This window comes from Podarcis pityusensis (assembly GCF_964106645.2).
Source record: "Podarcis pityusensis genome assembly, chromosome: 3".
NCBI classification, from domain to species: Eukaryota; Metazoa; Chordata; class Lepidosauria; order Squamata; family Lacertidae; genus Podarcis; species Podarcis pityusensis.
This window is the reverse complement of record NC_138026.1, coordinates 49,882,628-49,905,689: the sequence shown is the minus strand read 5'-3', so window position 1 is coordinate 49,905,689 and position 23,062 is coordinate 49,882,628. Positions and strand designations below refer to the sequence as shown.

Here is a 23,062-nt window from a genome sequence, read left to right as displayed (position 1 = left end):
CTTTGGGTAGGTCCTTCGGCTGGCTGGTTGTAGTAACAAGCCTTTCTTCATTTCTGTTCTGCTATAAGTTTAGCTCACCTGTTGTGGCCCTCTGCCTGTAGTATAGGCAGCAAAGTCTTTCTCCTTTGACCCATCAGTCCCTTTGCTGGACTCCTATCTAAGACTAGCAAAGTTGTGTTCCAGAGATCCAGAATGGCTAAATATGGATCAATTCTCATTTTTCTGGCTTTGGTCAAAATTCTCTTAACCATTTTGATGGATGATTCAGCCTTTCCATTGCTTTGGGAATAGACATGTGAATGCTACAAAAATCTTCTATTACAAATTGTGGCCCCTTATCCAAGACAACAGTATCTACTACAGTATTCCAAAGCAAGACGAACAGCTCTTTAGCATCTTCATGACTGACTGAGGTTTAATATCTAGCACTGAAGACCTCCAGAAAACTGGAATAACAGTTGACCATTATCAATAATCCTTCTCTTACCATGTTCAAACTGTAGACCTACTTTTGTTGCCTGTTCTCAGGTGAGCTACAGATTTCACATGGTTCTCTGCCCCTCCTTGTTTCACATATATTGACACATTTTCCACCACTGATAGTCAGTAGCATGGAGTGGCATTAAGGAAACTTAGTAAATTATGACACCATATTATGAGTTATGTTTTACAGGCAGACAGAACAGAAGGGATCAGGGACATCGAAGTGTGGTAGCCATCTTTAGCAGGAGCACACATTTACCATAATGTCTATTTTGGCCCAAAATCTCATTAAATCAATTGGTACTTATTCACTAGTATATGTACTTAGCTTTTTAGCCTTAATTAGAATCATCATTCAACAAAACACTGAAGTAAAACCAGTCTTTAAATGTAATAAATTCTTTAAATGTTTTCAATCACACCTTAACTATACCTTAACCAAGCTTGGATCCCTATTTACAGAATACAAAAAAATATATACATACTTAATCCACTGGCATTAACATTACCGTATACACATATCATCAGATATTAATAACTAAAGTGAACAATAAAATATTATTTCAGGGAAAATAGAATTCCTTAGTACATGCACTCATTTTTGCATTCCCTTTATTTCCCTTTAACTTGGATTCAGCTTGCGGCAATTCATTACAATTGCTTTTGCACTTTTCTTTATGACTGCACTCTTAAAATGAGCTCTCACTTTGAATCATAAAAACCATTTATTTTTTCTATGTGTATTCTGTAAAATGAATACTGCTTCCAAGGTGTCCAATGTCCTCATTTGTAACATGAAACACATAACATGGACCATATGCTTATAATAATATAATTTAAACTGGATGAAATATTCTATATGAAAACCGTTTTCTGCAGATAAAGTTTCTGAGTTACTTTATTGATTTTATGTGGATGATGACCTCATTAAAACTAAAAATTGTGAAAAGTGCATATATTTTTGTTTCTCCTTTTCAACACACACACACACATACTTATAGAATGTTAAATACTGCCCACAATATCAATAATTAGCGCTGAGCCAAAATTATTGGCTTGGTGACCTTACAGAGCAAAAGTGGGGGAGGGATTCATGAATGTGAAATGCACCCAGAAAAAAAACTCCACATGTGCCTTTCAATTCTCTTACCTGTGGCAGTCTGCAACCACCACAGCCACAGAAGCAGAGAGGTGTAGTGCAGATTGCCAGAGAAGGGAAGTTACCAGACTGAAGAAATGGAGAGCACAGCCATATGCGCTTGTGAACACCAAGCATTCTATGTTAATGATTACTGCTGCTGATCAAAACCTTATAAACGCACAGCCTGGCCACATGGAACAGACCAAACAGACACTACAAAAGGTCCACCTCAATGCCCAACATTGGGCAAGTGAGTATTGTCTTAGTGACTAAAATATATGCCCCCAACAGGTTGATCCCCTAAATGCAAAGAACAGAAGGTACCCCCAATGGGGGAGAAAAACCTGAGGCAAGAGATTTAAAATGCCACCTACTGGTCCTCTTTTCTGTCTCTCTACCACTTACTTACTGCCATCTACAGAGGATCTGGCTGGGGAAGTGTTATCTGCTGCTGCAGTAATCAATAATTACTCTTTTTTTGTTTTTTTGTTTTAAAAAAAATGTTTTTATTAAAGATTTTATTTGGTTACAAGCGTACATAGGTAAAGGTAAAGGGACCCCTGACCATTAGGTCCAGTCGTGACCGACTCTGGGGTTGCAGCGCTCATCTCGCTTTATTTGCCAAGGGAGCCGGTGTACAGCTTCCGGGTCATGTTGCCAGCATGACTAAGCCGCTTCTGGCAAACCAGAGCAGCACACGGAAACGTCATAGAATCATAGAGTTGGAAGAGACCACAAGGGCCATCGAGTCCAACCCCCTGCCAAGCAGGAAACACCATCAGAGCACTCCTGACATATGGTTGTCAAGCCTCTGCTTAAAGACCTCCAAAGAAGTAGACTCCACCACACTCCTTGGCAGCAAATTCCACTGTCGAACAGCTCTTACTGTCAGGAAGTTCTTCCTAATGTTTAGGTGGACTCTTCTTTCTTGTCATTTACCTTCCCGCCAGAGCGGTACCTATTTATCTACTTGCACTTTGACATGCTTTCGAACTGCTAGGTTGGCAGGAGCAGGGAACAAGCAACGGGAGCTCACCCCGTCGCGGGGATTCGAACCGCCGACCTTCTGATCAGCAAGTCCTAGGCTCTGTGGTTTAACACACAGCGCCACCCAGGTGTACATACATACATCGTCCCAATTTTCAGTTCATAAAGTCCTTTCTGTAGAACAGTCATATTCGATGTGGGACTTTGATGTTGCATATAGTATAAGGTTGGGGGGAAAGAGAAGTGGGGAGAGATAGCAGGGGGGGGAGAAGGGGGCAGTAAGCTTTCCTTTTTTTACATAATGTATGTGTGAGGTTTCTGTGTCAGCGTCGCATGGCTAGGTTCTCTTTTTATTCATTACTGATCCTGCACCTCCCTCATCGCTTTCCCGGTATCCCTCCACCAGGTGCACGACAAGGACTTTCCCGTTCCCAGTACAATGCAGACTATGGGCAAGGACTACAGCAACAAAGCAGCAGCAACCAGCATACATTCAGCTGATGCTATGTGAGTCTGCTACCTTCTTATTCTCATACTACTTCTGTGACTTTGCAGTTTGCTTGATAGCAAGAGTGTGCACTAATCACAATATTTGGTTTTGGCTACAAATTGACATTGTGGAAAAAGAACCCCTTGCAGTCCAAGTTGCTTTGCAGATGGCCCCATTCAACTCAAGGTCCATCCAAGACCCTAACCCCAAAGGGAATGCGATTATTGTTTATTTCTAATGCAGCAGTTATGCCCACCAGTACTATTTCATCTATGATCCACTTGTAGTGCACAAATGATTGCAAGGTGTTAGCAAGAACTGCAACATGTGGAGCCACAGTTCTAAGTTTTACTTCCAGCTGATAATGGAACAGCATTGCCTGTGTAGCAACCTAAAGCCCGAATGTAGAAGACCTGAAGTTGAAGTAAGGAGTCAAGGGGAAAGTCAGAGTAAAATAGAATTACACACAAATGAAGAGACTCGGGGGGAGGGGGGAGGGGAGGCATAGATGTGGGCAGGCAAAGGAAGCTTGGAAGACTTGGAACTCTTGACCAGAAAACAAAGGTGCATTGTACTGTTAGATCTAAAGTCTATCTGAGGCCAGTGTCTCCTGCTGTTGCTACAACATTGTGACATGGCCACCCTAAGGAGACAATGAGGAGCACTAAGAGGCAGGCCAGTTGTTTTGGCTGCAGGCTTCTAGAAAACTTTTTAATACAATTGATTGCTCTTGTTTTCAAGTAAGACCTCTCTAAAAACCTACTGCTAGATTTCACAGCAGCAATGTTCAACACAAGACTGCTTTTTCTCATGATTTTTCAATCCATTGGCAGCTGCTTGAATGGTGCCTTCAGGAGAGTTGATTATTTCAGGAAGAAGTACTACTGTTGCAGATTTATATATGCATAACTGCTAGTATTTTATTCAGTTTTGTACTCTTTTGGATTTTGTCTGCTAGAAGTCACTGGCATGTGAAGTCCCCTTTAAAACTGATAAAATAAACAAGAAAACTAACATATTTGATCAAAGGGACAGTAAATGTCATTACCTTTGAGAACAGAAATGTGCTGTCGGCTCTCCCCATCTGCGGGGTAGTTCCTGAATTCAATATCTTCTCCATCTTTTAATTCAACCTTATCATAACCATACCAGCCAAGGAGCTCATTCATGGTGTTTTCTGCAAAGTTCTGAAAGAGAAGAATTGCCTATTTATTTATGCAATCGATAATCATTTGGAACTTAGAGATGAATGCATAAATCGAAATCTATTTGCACCGTACCGTGAAATAGCAGGTTTGTCCCACCTCCTCTAGACTAATGTTCATTTATCAAGTCACGTACACAGACTGTAATGCATTTAAATCTTTGACTGACACATGTAATTATGACAGACCTTCACAAATTTGCAATTTAAGGAAAAATATGAGGGGGAAGAGAGCTATTTATCATTTTTTGTACAAGAATTGATATCCAGTGATATTTTTAGCACATATTTTCTTCGCAGCATTTTATATCCTGTGCTACCATAAAATGTTTTCAAGTGCCTCAAGAAAGCGGCCAAAGAACAATGACTGATTTACTAGTGCCTGAGAAACAATTCAGCTATGTTACAGCCATTCAAATTGGCTACCCTGAGGATGACACAGAAGGGGATAAAATACAGGCTTCTCCGCTTGCTGGTGGGGCCCTCAGTACCTCCACCCCGGGCCCTCCCCCCACCCGAGGGTGTAGGTTTCCCATGCAATACTTTTTACAAAAATAATGGAAATATTAATTAAGAGAGATTGATCTAACGCTGGAAAAGGCAATTCAAACATGTCATGGGCAGCAGAAATGGCATAGAATGCATGCACATTCCGATAAACAGCACCACAGTACAGTAGAGCAAGCAACAGTGAATGTAATCGGGAAGAGATGAGCATTTTGAGTACAAAGCCAGTAAAGACAGAAACAATTAATTACAAAAACAGTGAAAGAGATAAAGCAACAATATGAGATTAAAAGGTGCCAGTGTTTGTATAATCTGCAGCAGATGTAACCATTTTTTTTCCAAAATATGCCTTGGAAAGTGCATATGCTGGCTGCAGAAGGATACTTTGTAAGCAAATAATGATTTTAAAATGCAATCACAAAAGAGACCCCAAAACACAAAAGACTGAACCATTAACTTAACCACTAATGACAAGTATATGACAGATGCAGGAATACAGGCAAGTCTAATGCTCCAAACAAATATACAGAGCTATAAGTAAATACTAAATAGTCAAAAGTGTCTTTAAAATATTTAATTAAGGAAGAATCCCAGTTTCAGGAGACTGTGTTCTGACTGTTACATACAACAGAAGGAAAGAAAATGCCGACACTTGCACAGTAGCCAGAAGAAAACATCAGTCACAGACCTAAAGACTTGTGAAGACCTTAGTTCTGTGAAGAAATTTTTTGAAACCTGTACTTAATTACTGGTCAAGGATGTCTTTCAGTGAATTCCAAAATATGATTTTATGAAGATGTGGTACCAGTGATGCATGGCATGCGGATTATGCACTCACTACTACTCAAAGGTGACTATGAGGTGCAGCGCTCATCTCACTTTTCAGGCAGAGGGAGCCAGCATTTGTCCGCAAACAGCTTCCTGGATCCTGTGGCCAGCATGACTAAACTGGTTCTGGCGCAATGGAACGCCGTTTAACTTCCTGCCACAGCGGTACCTATTTATCAACCTGCACTGGTGTGCTTTCGAATTGCTAGGTTGGCAGAAGCTGGGACAGAGCAATGGGAGCTCACCCTGTCGTGGGGATTCGAACCACCGGCCTTCTGATCGGCAAGCCGATCAGGCTCAGTAACTGAGAAGGGAATGCTGGTCCTGGCCACTAGGTTTATGATTTTCTTTATTATCACAGCTTCAGTGATGAAACTGCAGTCCATCAAAATACACTCTGGATGATTAGGATGACAAGGGGCTGTAGGGTGGAGAAGAAGAAGAGGAAGTCTGATTGCACAAGCTTACATAAGGTTGCATTTCAATCACTTTCTAGAGAACTTGTTCCACCTATAAATGCTCAATCTGATAAATCAGAACAAATATCAAACATTCATATAAACCAAATAAAGGCTTATTGCCCCATTTCCCCAAATTTATATCACAGATAGAACTGAGATCATCAAAGATTAAATGCTACTCTCAGTTATACAAGAAATAAATAGGGGCTTGCTTTCTACTTTTTACATTACTCTAAATATATATTTAAAGCAATAAGTTATGTGTCCCAAGAAATCAGTCATAAGAGCGTACGCATATTACAATAATTACCTATTGGACATCTCAGTGGTATTTGTAAAAGCCACACAAATTGTGGTCCCCACGGTCATGAGGAAGAAAATACTACACCATGTGCATGGACGTGTAAGAATGACCACATCTCACAAGAGAGCTAAAGTAATTGTATTCTGGTCACAGATTAGCAGATCTATTTGTGAGGAATTGTAGAATGTGTAAGCAATGCCAAGATTTTCACAGGAAAAAAGCAATACCACATGAACAACTAGCAATTCATTAGGATAAAACTGAAATTGATTTGTTTAACCTAACAGGACTTAAACATCTGTTGGCAATGGACTGAGTACTTTATAAATTTTCCAATATAGCCACTTTTGTACCCAATGCTGTTTGTCCATAGATGGAATGAATCAGTCAGTGGAACAGTGGAGGGAGGGAGGCCTGTGTAAAGCACCTGGTACCCGGCGGGGGCCAGCTTAACACACCTGGGGCTAGTGTACCCAGCTGTGCCCCACATGGGCCTGGAGGAAGACAATTGTGTACCCCACAAAATCCCCCCCTAAATCTGCTCCATAAGGTTTCTCAACTGTCTAAGCATATTTAGGGGCCTGTGGGGAGAGGGAACCTAAAATGTATTTCCTTCTTCATTCCATTGATGGTTTTCTTCCATTAGTTAAAGAACAGCATTGAATGCCACTCACAGGTAGACACCACACAGCAAAATATTGTTTGTACTTCTACAAACCCTGGGGTTTCCCCAACCATAGTAATACCTTCTCCTTGTTTCTCAGTAGCCCCACTTCAGCTGCAGCCATGCCGGTACTCAGCCGATAACTTCACTATTACAAGGAGTGATGCAAAAATCACTAGGAACCCAGAAAGTTAATAGAAATGTAATAACCTTTAGCATATAGACCATTAGGCAGGGCAGCTCCTCAACATAAATTTTGTTCATTGTTTCATTGAAATAAACATAGGCTGTAAGATAGTTGTACCACTGTGCTCACCTTCCATATTTATCTGGTGTGATTACCGGTAACTTCCTATAGGCCTGTTTTGAAGCTAGTTCTGTACTGACTCAGCAAAAAGAGGACATAGCTCAAGAAAAGGCCCATTCATGTCCAAAAACTTTAAGCACTGTTTTCTCCAGATGTTCTACAGTTAATAAAGCATATGTCCTTAACTGACCTCCTTCATTGAGAAAACAATATCAATCCCAGGATTTCAGCAGGAATAACATGCTATAAGGGTACACAGTAAATTACTATTTATGGCTCAGCCTAAAGCCTTGGGATACTGTAAGAAATTAATCTTCCTATGGTGTAATCTACTCTGAACCCTCAAGAAAGGGAGGAGGACCACACTTAATAAAGCTGGTTCTTAAAACAAGTATTAACATTTAATTTTATTTATTAAACAAAATGTATATACTGCTTGCTTGTTTAAAATGGCCTTCTAAGCAGTTTGCAACAACACAGAATAAAACATTGAAAGTTATTGATTAAAAAACAGTTAATATCTGTATTAAAAATATTCAAAGGGTGATAACAATCAGCAGTGGCTTAAAAACAACAACAACACGTAATTTCTACATGTCTGGATAAGTTTGTCTAAGCAAAAATGTTTTATGCAGGCACCAAAAAGAGTAAAACAAAGGTGCCTGTCTGCCTGATGCCAATAGGGTTGCCACACAAAAAGATAATCTCTCTGCTCTTGTAAGAAATCTAAGTGGCGCCTGTAACAGTATTGGTTCCATAGATCAAAGTGGCTGAGGAGTGGACATACATGGACTAAGGCAATCCGACAAGTAAACTGGTCCCGAGCTCTTTTATATGCTAATAGTAACACCTTGAACTTGTCCTGGTAGTAAATCGGCAACCAGTGCAAATCTCTGAGCAAAGGTGTTACATTCTGACAGTGTCACTCCTGGCAGCAACCGTGCTGCAGCATTCTGCACTAATTGCAGCTCCAGATGAAGCACAAAGGAGTGCATTGCAACAATCCAACTCAGCTTACTACAATCATAGATTGGCCTGAAGACACTTTCCTGCTGCAGTTTTGGAGCTGTAAGTGCATGCCAAATCTTAGCTCATGAGTAGCCTCATTAACATTACTGACACCATGCAGATTCTTAACATTAAACGTATATTTAGGAACATTGCATGGCCAAGGCTGCAGTTGTTGAAAGACAAAGTTTACACATAACTACATAAAGCAGATGTATAAAATAAATACAAATTGTAATCTACCATCAGCAACACTTTTAGCAGCAAGGTAAATAACCCTTTTGCTTAAACAATTAACAGCCCTCTCACCACTATTCTGTGACGTGCAAACTTTCCCCAGAGTGTCTCTTTCAATGTTCTTGTACAACTTAAAAATTTAAATTGTGCTAATCAGTGAATACAGGCAACACCTAATCACATGATAAGGTTTTCCACCATGTGGTTGCTTGTATACACACAAAGGTGGTATGTATCTTCATGGTTAAATTCATATTTCTTTTCCGAGTGTGGTTACGTATTCTGAAAGATTTTAATCAGGAGTGGAGTACCTTTTTCAATCTGAGGATCACATCCTGCATGCACAGTCTTCCAGGGGCTGTGCAGCAGTAGTGGGTATGGCCAAAGGGGGAAATGGGTGGGGCTACAGGAAAAGGAGGTGGGGCAGTAGACGTGACTCTTACCTATGTACTATAGGCTAGATTCCACCCATGCAAACACCAGAGGTTTCTAAACACCCATGCCCATTTCTCCATCCAGGTAAGCAGGTGAAATTATCACAGTCCAAGGACACATTCCAGCCACACCAAATTACTCAAGGAAGAAGTGGGGCAGGACTGTTGGGGGGGGGGCTGGGAAGAAGGGGCATGGCCAGGGGAGAATCCCAAAGGCTGGATACAGAGGCCTGGAGGATCGCATTTGGCACCCAGAACTGAGGTTCCCCAGCCCTGATTTAAATGCATTCTGTTCACTGAGGTTTTGCTGAGGAGCATTTTTTAAAAAATGATAAACTTTACAGTCATGCCTCTGAAGTTACTGTACCCTTTGTGAACATTATTGGGAAGGGAGAGTTGCCTTAGATCTTTTCGTTGCAATTGTGGTTTGCTCACATGTACATACAGGCAGTGACCATTTTAGGCACATCCGATTTGTGCACAACCGCACACGCATGCATTGCACCGCACCCAGAAGTGACCCGAAAACATCATAAAAAAGGATGGGGTGGAACAGGGTGTTTGCAGGCTTTTTCAGTGGTGTTTCAGATATACGCAATTCCACTTAATCATGCAGTGCCTTGGAACATAACCCCCACATAAATTGGGAGTTGCCTATACCACAATGGAAACAAATTAAGGTTAAAAGAAAATCTAAAATGATGTTCATTTTGCTCTTAAAATTCAGTAAAGGACTTCACAGATTTAAAAGCAACACAATCTCCTTATTTTTTAAAAAAAGAAAGAAAGAAAGAAAGCAGAGATTAGAACAGATTAACCATCAATTTCCCTAAACAAAGAACTAGGAAACAGTGATAAAAGACTGCAGAAATGCACAGAGGAACAGGTAGAGCCTTCACTCCTTAGCAACAGAACTTGTCAGCAATCAGGAATGGAGCAACAGCCACTACAGAATAGTCCAAAACCAGCCATGGTCACCTGTACTGCTTTATATTAGTATACAGTACATTTAAAAAGTGGACAGACTTGATCACATTTGCCATATGATAAATAAATTGTCTGCATTCAACCAATGAAATAAGAAACAAATAAGAAAATCTACATGACTATTACTTATGGTTAAACTTTTATTTACAAAAATAAATGTTGATACTAGGTATAAAAGTAAGTTATGCCATTCATCACTGACAGTGTCATAGTCATTGCCATAGAGGCTGTGGCAGTCACACCAGTGGTGGACTTTGGGCTCTCAAATTTTGCAGCGCCCTGTGCAACACTAAAATTCAGTGCCCCCCCCCCGCCTCTTGTGCTCTGTTCTATAGCATTGTTTTGGTGTCCCCTGCAGGGCTAAAGGCAGCCCCACCAGTCGCACTACCCTAAAACTGCATCACACAACCACATTTCACAGACTGTTCACAACCACAATAAAATGTGTTAGATGGCAGAACCACTGCATGTTCCTGAGGAACAAATTTCTGCTGTTCATGTTCTGAGAAGATGTGATGACCCCACATCATTAGTGCTAGCCTGAGAAAATGTGCCCAGAGTCTCCATGGAAAATTAGTAACAAAGGTATATTCCCTGGAAAGCTCTTCCATCTGACTGTAGTGTACTGTATGTAGAAAATCCAGGTTAAAAGCCTGGCTCAACCAAGATAGTAGGATACCAGAAGCTTCTGATTCTGATTCAGTTTAATTGTAGTTTAGTGTGTTTCGATTGAACCCTAAACTGTGGTTAATCTTAACTGTGATTAGTTGAAACAAGCTAGCTTCAAACTATAGTTTATGACACGTACTTCTGATCTCCATGTAACTGCACCAGAGGAGGACGGGCGAATGCATGAACCCAATGTTTGCTAAGTCTTCTTTAACCTGTCTTAGCATTACTTATGAATGCAATCACGATCCCTCAGCCAAAGCTGCCACGCAGAATAGCTGTGATGGTGCAATAGCCTTGTTCACATATAGCGCTAAGTCATGATTTGTTAAGCCAAAGTGTGGTTTGTTTGAACATCCGGCCTTAGCCCAGCAGATTAATCATGGATTGTTGCATGGCAACAAACAACAATGTGAAGTCATAGCTTTTTGGCTTACAAATTGTGACCTATTTTAACAAAGGCTTAGCACTGCATCTGAACCCAACAGACATGGGTTGCTTAAACATGGTTTGTTTGGCAACTCTACCAAAGACACTTACCAGCCTACAGATGCATGAGGCAAGAGCAGCTAGAAACCAGTGGACAAAAAGCTTTCTTTTTTGCCCCTCTGTGAAAGGAACAAACCGTATTTAAAACAAGCAATGGTTTAGCATATTGTGCAAATGCAGCCAACATGATACCCCCCCCCCCCAACATCCTGCCATTCTTGGAGGAAGCTTGGGATTAAATATAATTGTATATAGAAATCATATTATATCATTGGGACACCACTGTGGTAAAGCAATGTGCAATGAATTATGCTTAATGGATACTGCCAGGACCACAATATGGGAAGAAGTAATAGAATTAATACAAATTTAGTTAAAGCTTGGATGTGTGGATATAGAAAGTCCATTGAGAAAAAATATTTTAACGCAATATCTAAGAGCATAAGAAGAAGAGCTTGTGTCAGGGACTGGCAGTACTCCTAAGAGTGTGGGGTGGAGGCAGGGGACCAAGACAGTAACCCAGGAGAGGGGACCAGTGATATATGAGTTTGACAATGCCCGCAAGGTAGGAGCCCAGGGAGGGGGACAAGTCAGAGAAAGGTACACCAGATGTGACAGAAGAAGAAGAGGCTTTTCAGCCAACAGACAGGTCAGTAGACTCCCCACTTTCTCCCAGGACCAGGACCAGGAGGGGCTTCAACTGTGACACCATGGTCTCACTCCTGGTCTGTCACCTCCAGTTCAGACCCCATAAGCATATACAGTATATGAAATTAATTAACAGTTTCTGATACAACATACAAAATTGGTGTGGTGATATGCTTTCTATGGTGGCTGAGAAATAAGTGGTGCTGGCAGGAATAGTATAGGGTAGCCATGTTTCAAACAGGGAAAATCCGGACAGGAAAGTTGTTGGTAAATTACATTTTTTGAGCTTTTTTTATGGAAAATCAGCAAAAATGGAACATGGGCTGCCAGACGTCAGAACTTTGCCGGACATTTTTGCTGATTTTCGTCCAGACACTGCTAGAGACAACAGTATTCCAGATATGTCCAGGAAATTCCAGACATATGGAAACCCTAACTGAATAGTATAGAGTAGCATATCCATTATTGCCTCTTTTAGGACTACAAAAAAGAAGCAACAGCAGACAACTTAAACAAAATATTACAAAAATAGTTACATAGTAAAATGTTGTTTTACTACTCATATATATAAATCAATATCAATTCGGTTTCCTTCCAACACACTCTTCCTTTTTTGACATGCATTCAGAAGGTTACCATTATTGCTATGATTAAGCATACTAAGATGTTATAGAAAGAAAAATAAGATATGCCATTCTGCCTGAGGAAAAGAAGAGAGAGAGAAAACAGAGGTGCTAAAACAAGAAGAGGGAAGGAGGAGGATTGGCTCTACCTTTAGGCTCACATGCTCAAGCAGCATGTTTTGGAGTAGCAAAAAATTATCAGTTGTTTACAGTATATTATTGCAGTCTTTCTACCAACATGGGAGAAATGCAATTTAATGGTATAGTCCTAGTGGTGCAGCAATAATGAAACTACTAGCACATTTGCAAAGCTAAGCAGAGTCCAGTATGGTTTCAAATTGGATGGAGGATCACATGCTGAGCTTCCTGCATTGCAGTGGGTTGGACTAGATGTCCCTTGGGGTCCAACTTTTGCCTAAAGAACCAAAATGTGTTGTGGCTTTGGTAGGCAGAATGGATGAATAAGGGGAGCTGTTCAGCAGTAGAACAGACTCCCATGAGAGGTGGTGGACTCTCCTTCCTTGGAGGTTTTTAAGCAGAGGTTGGATAGCCATCTATTATGGATGCTTTAGCAGAGATTCCTGCATTGCAGAGGGCTGGACTAGATGACCCTTGGGGTCCCTTTCAACACTAAGATTCTAAGATTCCATGATAACTCTGGTGGGGTATCTGCTCATGGCAACAGTAGCAAAGCACTGGGGAGTCTGAAAGAGGTGACAGTCTAATTGGTATTATAATGTATCGTACCTTGCATTGGTGAAGTTGACCCAACATTATGGGAAAATTGCAATTTACAGAATACATTATAAATAAGTTATAGCCCCTTTTGCAGCATTGTTTTGCCTCTCTTCTACATCAATAGCAATACCCATATTTTCTACAGAATAAGTAGCTGTGATTCCAACCCTCAGTTATCCAAGTGTAGATATTATGTGCTGTACACTTATTTATTCTGGGTATTTGAAATACTATTTTTCCTTTTCGTGTGATTTGTACTTCTCCATGTTGAAGTATAGATGTTTGGATGCATGCCTGGAAATCAATAAAGACTGTGGTTTTTTTAACAGCCTTTGAACAATCCTATGTCCATTATTGCCCATTAAATAGGATTCTGACCTCTCGTGAACGTGCACTGCAGTCCTAAAGAGATCAAGCTAGCAGTTCCCATTTTTAAGGATAGAATACCGAACTACTACTGCTGCTTCTACAACTAGTGTTTTGTTCAGGAACAGGGAACCTGTGCCCCTCTAGACACTGTACAACTCCCATCACCCCTGAAGATGCCTGCATTGCCAAAAGTTGGACTAGATGACGCTTGTGGTCCCTTCCAACTCTACAATTTTATGATTCTGTGCTGGCTGGGGCAGATGAGGGTTGGCACCCATCAGTATCTGGAACAGAGACAGCTGACCCATGATGCTTGGTGAGACAGTTGCCTCAGGTGGCAGGCTGGGGACAGCTGGCAGGGATGGCAGATCCAGGCCCCTGAGGCGTATGACACTTGCCATCCCCTGTGCTTGTTTCCCCCTGCTGCCTTCTCCTCTCTAGTCCCCTTTTTTCTCTCCCGCCACCTTCAGCATGCCAGGGCTTCTCCAGGCTGTCTCCAGGTGCTTAAGGCAGTGGAGAAGGAGGAAGAAATGAAGGCAGTGGAGGTGCCATTTGCTGTTTTGCCTCACACGGCAAAGCATCCTGCACTGGCTCTGATCTAGAGAGGCACAGATTCTCCATCCCTGGTGAAGCATTTACTTTACACTACCTGTGTAATAGATGTGATATAGATGTGATAAAAGCTATAGATGTGATAAAAGAAATTGTCCGCCAGATAATTTTAAAATCATCAATAGATATGGGAGGGAGGGGCAGTTCAAAAGAATTCTGAAAGTAAGGCAGCAAAGGAAATCCAGTTAAGGCTAAGATAGTGAGAGAAACAGGATTTCTGAAGGAGGGAAATAACTTGACAACTAGAAGAGGAAGGCAGCATGGAACTAGGCAGATAGATGGGAAGAAGGAGAAGACAAAGAAAGGCAGTAGATGCACAACAGAAGACCAAGTGGAAAAATGAGAGAGCAAGCTCTTCTTGTGTGACGCTGGCTGTGTGGGAACCATTGCATCACTGCCCCTTCCCATGTTGCAAGCAGCTAGGTGAAAAGCCTCAAGCAATGTGGTCTGTCCTTGCTGTGTCTCTTCTCCATGCCAGCATTGCAGGCAGCTCTTTCCCAGCTGCAGGATGGGCTCCTCCCTCTTGGCCCAGTAATGCAGTATGGGGCTTATGTGATAAGAAACAGCCACCAAAGAAAACAGAGCATCAGTGGTTGGAAAGAGCCACCAGGACAAGTCTCAGTTCTGAGTACCAAGAATAGAAACGTGCTGTGTGTCAAGAAGTATAATACTGGAGATCAAACATCAAAGAATGCAGACACACTGACACATACGAGCACTCAAAATAAACAAAGAGAAATTCACTGGAAATGCTGGATACGACGATTCCAGTTGAGTATAAAGGTTGGGAAAGAAGCGATAAAGAGGGGAAAGAAAGAAATACACACCGCACACTCAAAAAGAAATGAAGGGGGAAAGGAAAGGAGGGTGGTACGTGGTGGAAGATGCAATGTCAAGAAAGGTTAAAACTTATTTTTAAGGACAGGATAGATTTGAGCACTCAAAAGGAGACAATGGATGAAGAAAGGTTGAATGGGAATGCATGAAGGAAGAGGAGATGGAGAGGAAGACTGCATTTCACAATGCTATGCAATCAAGAATTGGCAGCCAAGAGTTATTGTGCCTAGACTGTAGAGGGATTGCAAAGATATAGGAAGTCCAAATGATAGTTATGTCTGCCATAAATAAAAATAACAGAAAATGGGGAAATCTCTAGTCATTTTTATATTTCTTGATGTTGTGACAGCCAGATAGCACTATATTTTTTACTATTTCTGATTTCACACTGATAACTTTCTGAATTGAGATTCTAAAGGCTCATATATAATCAAACAACTAAAGCCAAGGAAATGTTAAAACCAGGTTGCCAGGAATACCTAAAATGACAAAGCAGGTGATCGCTTGTGTGCTGTCAAATTGGGAGAAAATTATCTTTGCCAAAGAAACCTACTTCAAAACCTTCAACATTCTACAGAGCCTTCTGCTCAGCTAAAATTGTTTTTGTTTTGCTTTTTGCTCATTTTTCACCTGAAGGAGCCCAGGCCACCATTTTGCAATATTTTTAATATGCATCACTTTAATCTTTTAGATTCTGCAGTACACACACATATCACATCTGGCTAGTGGAAAAGACTATCATGTTATCCTGTATGGGAATATGCATTTTTATCATACATGACACAGAGAAGGAGACTTGTGGATATATGACTATATATCTTTCTCTTAAGAGACTAAAGGCTTAAAAATGCAGCAGCAATTGTTTTCATATACACAGTACTGTATATTGACTATATTTTACTGTGATACCATCATGCAGAGAACATAGGGCTTGCTGTTGCATAACTGATAATAGATTTCTTAAAAGATATAGATCTCACTGATATGTGCTTCTCCAAATTTTTATACAATGTTTTCTCTGTTAGGAAACAAGGGGTGAGACCTGGCAATTGCAGACAGGAAACACGAAAGACAAGTCTGTCAGAATCATTTTCTTCTAGGTTATGTTGCTGAACGCCTATTTCAGACTTTGAAAGAAGCAGAGTGAATTCTTTCTCTCTCTTTTTACTTCCTTGCATGAGTGAACTTAAGTACTAAAGCACAAAGTTAAACATCTCTCTGAAGCTAATAAATTTTGAGAGAGAGAGAGAGAGAGAGAGAGGGAGGGAGGGAGAGAAAGAGAGACTCATCATTCTCTTTATTTCTGTTGGGTTTCAAGAGTGGAGGCCAATAATGTCAATGAACACACACTAGCCTATATGAACAGCTCCACTTCCCAGGGTTATTGGCATTTTCTAAAAATATACCTACCCACCTACCTACACTGAGGGGGGGATGTATAAGTCATCCAGGCTTTATAGTGGCCCCTTACTTTCATGAAATCTTTGAATAGTATATTCATAGTATCTGTCATGAGGTTCCTTGACTATATGTCTTTGTTAATCAGGGGATTCATTTCTCTAGGATAATTTTAAATGTCTCCCACTCTCTTTTGTTGTCAGAACCTTCTTTTTTTTACTGATTTTCATATTGTGATACATATTTCAATCACCGCCAGCAGAAATGTTAAAATGTAAGAATCTTTAACAGAGTTTACCAATAAATAATAACAGATGGAGACATCAGGAGTACAGCCTATTTTAGTTACAAATTACTTATTGAGAATCTACAAGGTAAACACCACAGGCTCACGGAGACAGCCCTGTGAAATTATGAAACAGTTTAATCACGATCCTCACAATAGACAAAGAAGGTAAATGTGTAGATTAACTCAGTCTAGTTTGTTTAGAAAAATTTCCAGTACGATCTGATAGGTGCAATCACATTAATTCATTCAAATGTACATTAATTACGTATGGTTCAAAGCACCTTTCTTGCATTCTTGACAGTTGCATCATTATCTGGCATTAAACTTGTGTGTGACCTTAATCTATTTAAATGGAACCATCTTTCTGACATGAATAAGATTTCTCTTGAGTAAAAGGGATGTGGATTTCTGAATTTCTTATATTAGATGAAACATATGTGCAAATACTAAGTTTGTCATCTCACACGTAAGTATTATATTCTTGATATGGTAAATGGTAAACCTTGTGCAGTATTCACATCACTACGAGACAACACTACAATTCTAAGGGCATCCTTTATCCACAGCAGGAAGGGAAGGCAAAGAGAAAGGAAGAACTGGGGGGAAATTAAGACACTGGAAATACGTTGCAGGTCAGAGTGAAACAAAACATTTCTGTCTGAAAAAAATCACTGAATTTTGCTGAAATTCAACATAGGCAAACTATGCAGCCATGCACTTTTTTGCACACAATGTTGTTGACATTTTCTACAGCTGTCACCTACATTGGGCGAGAGATAAGCATAATGCTAGGTAATATCTACCATGATGAAACAGCAAACAACACCAGTTTCCAGTTATATTAAAACTGAGCAGCAAGTGATATTGCTGATGTGACACAGGAAAAGCTAGTGCCTGAGTTTCCCTCCATCATTACTGAGCAAATTATGAGGCTCTATCAAACAGCCAATCTTCAAGAAAATCTGTATGATGAGGTAATTTTATTACTCATTCATAGTGCCTTGTATTTGCTGGACTTAAAATAGACACTTGTACCCAGTGGCTTTTTATTACTGGAAGGAGGGTGGGGAGAGGGAATCACATACACGCCGGCCCTTTTTCTTACTCCTAGCAAATGGAAGCAATTCAATCCAACATGGGCTGAAACTTGAGTAGGTCACTGTACACCATGATAAAATTCCCTAATCCCTGAGCCAAATTTCCCTGAGGGGGCCCTCCTACTAGTCCTTCATTTTCCAAGCTGACTTTTCCATTCCCCAACCCTCTCTCTCCTGTTTCCCTCCCCTTCATCTCTTTCATTTCCCCCTACCTTACAGCCTTGATATCTGATCTGCTGCTGGGACTCAGGTTACAGTTTTTACAGCTTAGGCTGTCTATTGCTGTATATACATTCCTTTCTTTCTGCTCTGTCGTGATTACTTACCAGAGCTTATTTTACACAGGTCCAGATGAAAGCAGTTCAGATGAAGGGAAGCAGTCAAGCTGTTTGAACAGTACAGATATGTACCTACACAAGGGCACATTGTGTTCACAATGACATTTTGTTGCATACAGTGTTACCAGTTTGTTGTCACTATGCTCTTTAACTCTGTAAAGAGGGGAAAATCCCTCCAATATAGTCAATAAATGAAGAATTATTCTCAGAATAGTAATCAAACCGTCCACATATGCAACACACTCGGATGCCAATCAGCTTAAAACTTTCATTATAATTTAAGACCATTCTGGAGAAACCCACCAATCCTATTAAAAGAATGTGGTCTCCAAGCTTAATAAGACAACTTGCTCTGGTATGTGGTCTAGGCTGTCTGAAAGCTTCTGCTGTTATTCACCTTTCAACCACCCAAACTATAAAAACTGTCTCCAAAGCTAGGTCAGTCCACAACCTTGGAGTCAATTGCTCATACAGCTAAAATTCTGATTTATTTATTTATCATAATACTGTCCAACTGCTAACAGGGGCTTAAGGAAAGGAGAAACTTATCTGATTAAGGGTAATACAAACACTTAATATCATGGCCTTTTTATAAAAACAAAATGTGAGTAATTTTTCCTCCTTACACACACACACACACACACACAGAGTGTTGTTTTTGTTTCTTCCTCACCATTTCAGACAAACATCTGTTATACTGCAGAAGAACAACTATCTCCCAAACCACCAAGTGTGCCTGCAGCCAAAGTAAACAAAACAAACCCAGAGGATCCAGCACAGTCAGCCTTTATATCCAGCCAGGATAACATTTCACATGTTTTGATTAAAATTAGCTAATTTGTAATCCTAGAACCTATGAAACTTAAAAACTGCAGTCCACACAGATTGCATGAAGCAGTCTCTTAAAGGGATAATGCATAGTGGGGCAATTTTCTGCACCCGCTGTTCCCCCTTCTTCTGCCCTCTTTTTTAAAAAAGACAGAAAAGAAAACAAGAAAAAGAAAACAAAAACAAATTCAAGCCCCATCCAGCTGTGCAATTAATGTTAAGTTGAAGTGTGTACAGTGCTTCATCTCAAGATACGGTGCCATACATGTCTCAAGGAAATAAAGCTGTTGCAAAGGAATGTAGAGGATCTAGTCTAGAGAATGAATAAATGTTATTGATATGCAGGATATTTGCTCTTACGCATGCCATCCTTTTATTCAGATGCCCATCTGCCTGCTGTTTGAACAAATCCTGAGTAAGCACAAAAAGAAGGAATACAAATATAGCAAACTGAAAGAACTTTCCCCAATATTAAATTAAGAACTGAAAGAGAACCTGAAGATTATCCTTCAGTTTGGTGAAAATAAACAAAATAGCCCTGTTAATCCATATGCTTTACTATCCTTATAGTAGATGTAGATGCATAGATACAGTATATATTTTACAGCTCAACACATAACTTGCACATTTCAGGATGTAACAGCTGTGATCAGACCTATTGTGAATCAGCTGAATGCCACTTCATTCCACATTCAAAACTGTGCTGTTTTCATTATTATTGGGTTTTGATTGGGTTTTTTTAAAACACAAGTTCATCTCAGCCCTGCAACACGTGTAAGCCACAGGGTAAAGACAGATGAGAAGCATAAAATAAACATAGTCGTGGGCATTCTGGATAATAAAAACATGCAACAGAGGACCATTTCAGCTCAGCCTGCAACCCCAGGAGAAAAGAAGTCCTGAGGTGTGTTTCTGAGCAGCCGCTGCTATGCTAACATCTGGAGAGGCAGCCCACAGCCCTACCTCTGGAGCACAGCTGGATGGGCATCGTTTCCTGTCAAGACACTGACTTTCTCCCCTCCGGCCCCAACCTTTCCAAACAAACCTGTAATATATATATATATGTAATATATATATATATATATATATATATATATATACACACACACACACACACACACACATATATGCATATATATATATATATATATATACACACACACACACAAAAACACATATGCATGAACCTTTTTTTCGGACAGCTCTCTTTCAACACAACACTCCTCTGGTTTGATTAACTGTGAAACGAAGCATGGAAAACAGAAACGGAGCAAGCAAAAGAGAGGAGGAGAAGGACAAGAGACCCTTGTGTCCAAAGCACAAGAATGATGTGCAGTTCAGACCATAACATTTCACTTTGACAATTTAATTACACAGTTGCAGCAGCTGGCTACTGGAAAAGGGGGGCGGCTGCCGAGAGGAGAGGGAAAGACAGGACTTAAATGACTTCCCTTCTTCTCTAACTTTAACATCCTCCGGGTGATTTGGCATAGCACACAAACAAAAAGGAGGGGTCGCTGAAACCTCTACGGGGTGGAAAGTTTCCTTTAAACAAAAAAACCAAAAAAGCCACTGATGGTGATTAAGAGCAATAAATCAAAGCTGCTCAGTGACCTGGCTTTGTACGTAGCCTGTGTGAAGTGGTCTCTGTTTGCATTTCAGGAGAAAGAGTTGGGACTTGTATTTCGTGCCGGCGATGTGTTGTTTTTTTATTCGTATTCTTCTTATTTCCAAACCAGAAAACAAAAACCCGAGAAATCCCTTATTTATATGGCATCTCCACGCACGGGGGGCGGGAGGGGTGTTTGCGAGGAGCCTCCCCCATCTCTCCCTTTTCCCTTTTCGCATCTGAGAGAGAGAGAAGGAGAGAGAGAGAAGGAGAGACACAGAGAGAGAGAGAGAGAGCGAAGGAAGGAAGGAAGGGCGCGCGCACATACCTTCATCTCTTCATTGATTTCCCTTTTCACGGGGTGAGCCGGTTTCCTGCTCCTTTTATTTTCCGGAGGTCTCCCTTCTTTCTCCATTTCTGCCATTTTTGTGTGTATCTACTTTGGCGGAGATGAAATGGCTGCTGGTATTATTTGGGTTGGTGGGGAGGGAGAGGGGGAAGGTTGTCGAGAGGGAGAGGGAGGGGAGGGAGGATGGTGGCCGGCGGCGGCGGGAACCAAGGAGGAGGGGGGCGGCGGCGGCGGCGGCGGCGGCGGCTTTCAGCGCTGGGCGAAGGCGTCAGCGAGTGTCAAGAGGAGAAAGCGGCTCTCCGCTGGGCGGCTCGGGGATGCGGGCGGGCGGGCTGGGCTGTGTGGGTCGCGCCGGCGAGTCAGCCATCTTCTGCCTCGCTCTTCGCCTGCATGAAGGGAGCGCGAAGAGAGGCTCGTTCGCTCGGCGTGCGTGTGCGGTGTGTGAATCGAGAGGGAAGGAGGGGTGCGGGGAGAGAGGAAAGAGAAAGAAAGGAGCCCGGCCAGCTTCTTCTGAGGGAGATGGGGGGGGGGGGAGGCAAGCAAGCAAGCAGGACGGCCCCCCTGCCCAGGCAGCGGGCGGGGCTTCTACTGTCACCAAATCCTCCGCCTCTTCTTCTTCTTCTCCTGCTGCTGCTCAGGCTCAAATTCAAAAGGGGGGGGGACTTCTTATGCTTCAGTTGTCATCCTCCTCCCCCGCGGGGACGGTCGTCCATGGCGGAAAACACACCAAGGCGTCTCTGTTCTCTCCCGCTACCCCGCGTCAAACGCACAAGGCTTCCCCACACGCACAGACAAGACAGACAGACACCGCCTTCGGTTACACGCTCTTGCCCACCGCCGCCGCCGCCGCAAACATTGTGACAAAACAAAGTGGCCGGGGCAGCAGCAGGGCTTCTGTAAAGACGACGAGCGAATGGGTTTTTTAACGCCCTCAGTCCCCTCATAGAGAGATGCAGAACACAACGCGTGTGTGCGTGCAAGGCTGTGTCCTCCTCAGACCGTGTGTGTTTGAGGGGAGATAATTGGAAATGAGGGTTGCCTTCGGCTGGGGAGCGAACCAATGGGTGGCAGGAGCAGGATTGTTTCTGTGGGAGCGGACTGAGAAATTGTGTGTTTGTGTGTGTGTGTGTGAAGGAGAGAGAGAGAGAGAGAGAGAAGTAGGGGCGCGCGCCCGCCAGCCAGCGGCCCCGGAGCAAGCGGCCAGGATGGATGGAGGATGCTGCGCGCGCGATACTGGCTTGGCCAGCTGCCCGGCTGCCGGCCCGCCTGCGTCTCTCTCTCTGCAGCGCGATTTCACCTTTAGGGAAGACGGTGATGAAGAAGAAGAAATACACCCATCACCAATAAAATAAAATAAAAAGACGTCGCGCAGAGAAGCTGCCTGCCCACGCCACTCGGAGAGCAACGCATCTGTCGTCGCCCTGAAAGCACTCCCGCTGGGGCGGAGTTTGACGTTTCCATGGGTGGGCGGCTGTTGGCGAGGGGCTGAGCCGCAGAAGCCGCGCTAGCATCCGAGAAGCAGAGGCATTCGCGCAGAAGGAGAGGCTTTTGTTGTGCGTGGTTTTGGCGGGAGGAAGGCTTACGCACGCCCAGGCTGGGAACGGCCCTTCCAAAAAAGAGAAGAAAAAGGCACTAGTCCTCAGGAAAAGGGCCGTTTGTCCCAGAAGCAAGAGGAGGGCTGGGCTCCCCCCCCCCCCGCCATTCCTTCCTAGGGATTAATGCGAGCCATCAAGGCTTTGGCCCAGAGCCCCTTCCCTCCAGTGCCAACACAGTCAGGTCGAGAGCGTGTTCTTGAATGATAAGGCAGAGTGCCTTTGCCTGCCCCACCGCTCTCACCACAACCAGACCCCCCCCCCGTCAGAAGCACGTGTCCGAAACCAGGGGTCACACCTATCCGTGCCTGATAATAAATTGATGATGAAGAAGAAGTAATAACTATCATAGACACGGTAAATGCCTCCTCTTTCTCTTCTGTGTGGACAATCCTTTGTTTCATAAACATCATTACCTCCTTCCCACCGCTAGCTTGAAAGCAGCCCCCAAATAATTCGGCTTTGCCCCCAATCGTTCTACAAAGGCAGGGCTAACTGGTCCCAGTCGTTAGTTTGGAAAGTAACCTGGAAATTA

At 42.2% G+C, this 23,062-nt stretch overlaps 1 protein-coding gene across 4 annotated transcripts in view; it reads right to left on the bottom strand.

Moving 5' to 3' along the window:
* The window catches only part of SOBP (sine oculis binding protein homolog), a 135,931-nt gene extending 113,082 nt beyond the window's left edge, over nt 1–22,849 (bottom strand). Inside the window, exons 1-2 of one of the 4 annotated variants that reach the window (XM_080999939.1) lie at nt 20,915–22,849; nt 4,150–4,288 (exon numbers count right to left, since the gene is read on the bottom strand). In XM_080999939.1, the coding sequence (XP_080856065.1) occupies nt 4,150–4,288; nt 20,915–21,010 (235 nt within the window). In that variant the 5' untranslated portion in view covers nt 21,011–22,849. Of the gene's footprint in view, nt 1–4,149; nt 4,289–10,850; nt 11,031–20,914 lie in introns of those variants that run through there. The other 3 variants (XM_080999940.1, XM_080999938.1, XM_080999941.1) reach the window with 3 other exon arrangements.
* Nucleotides 22,850–23,062: the final 213 nt, after the last annotated feature.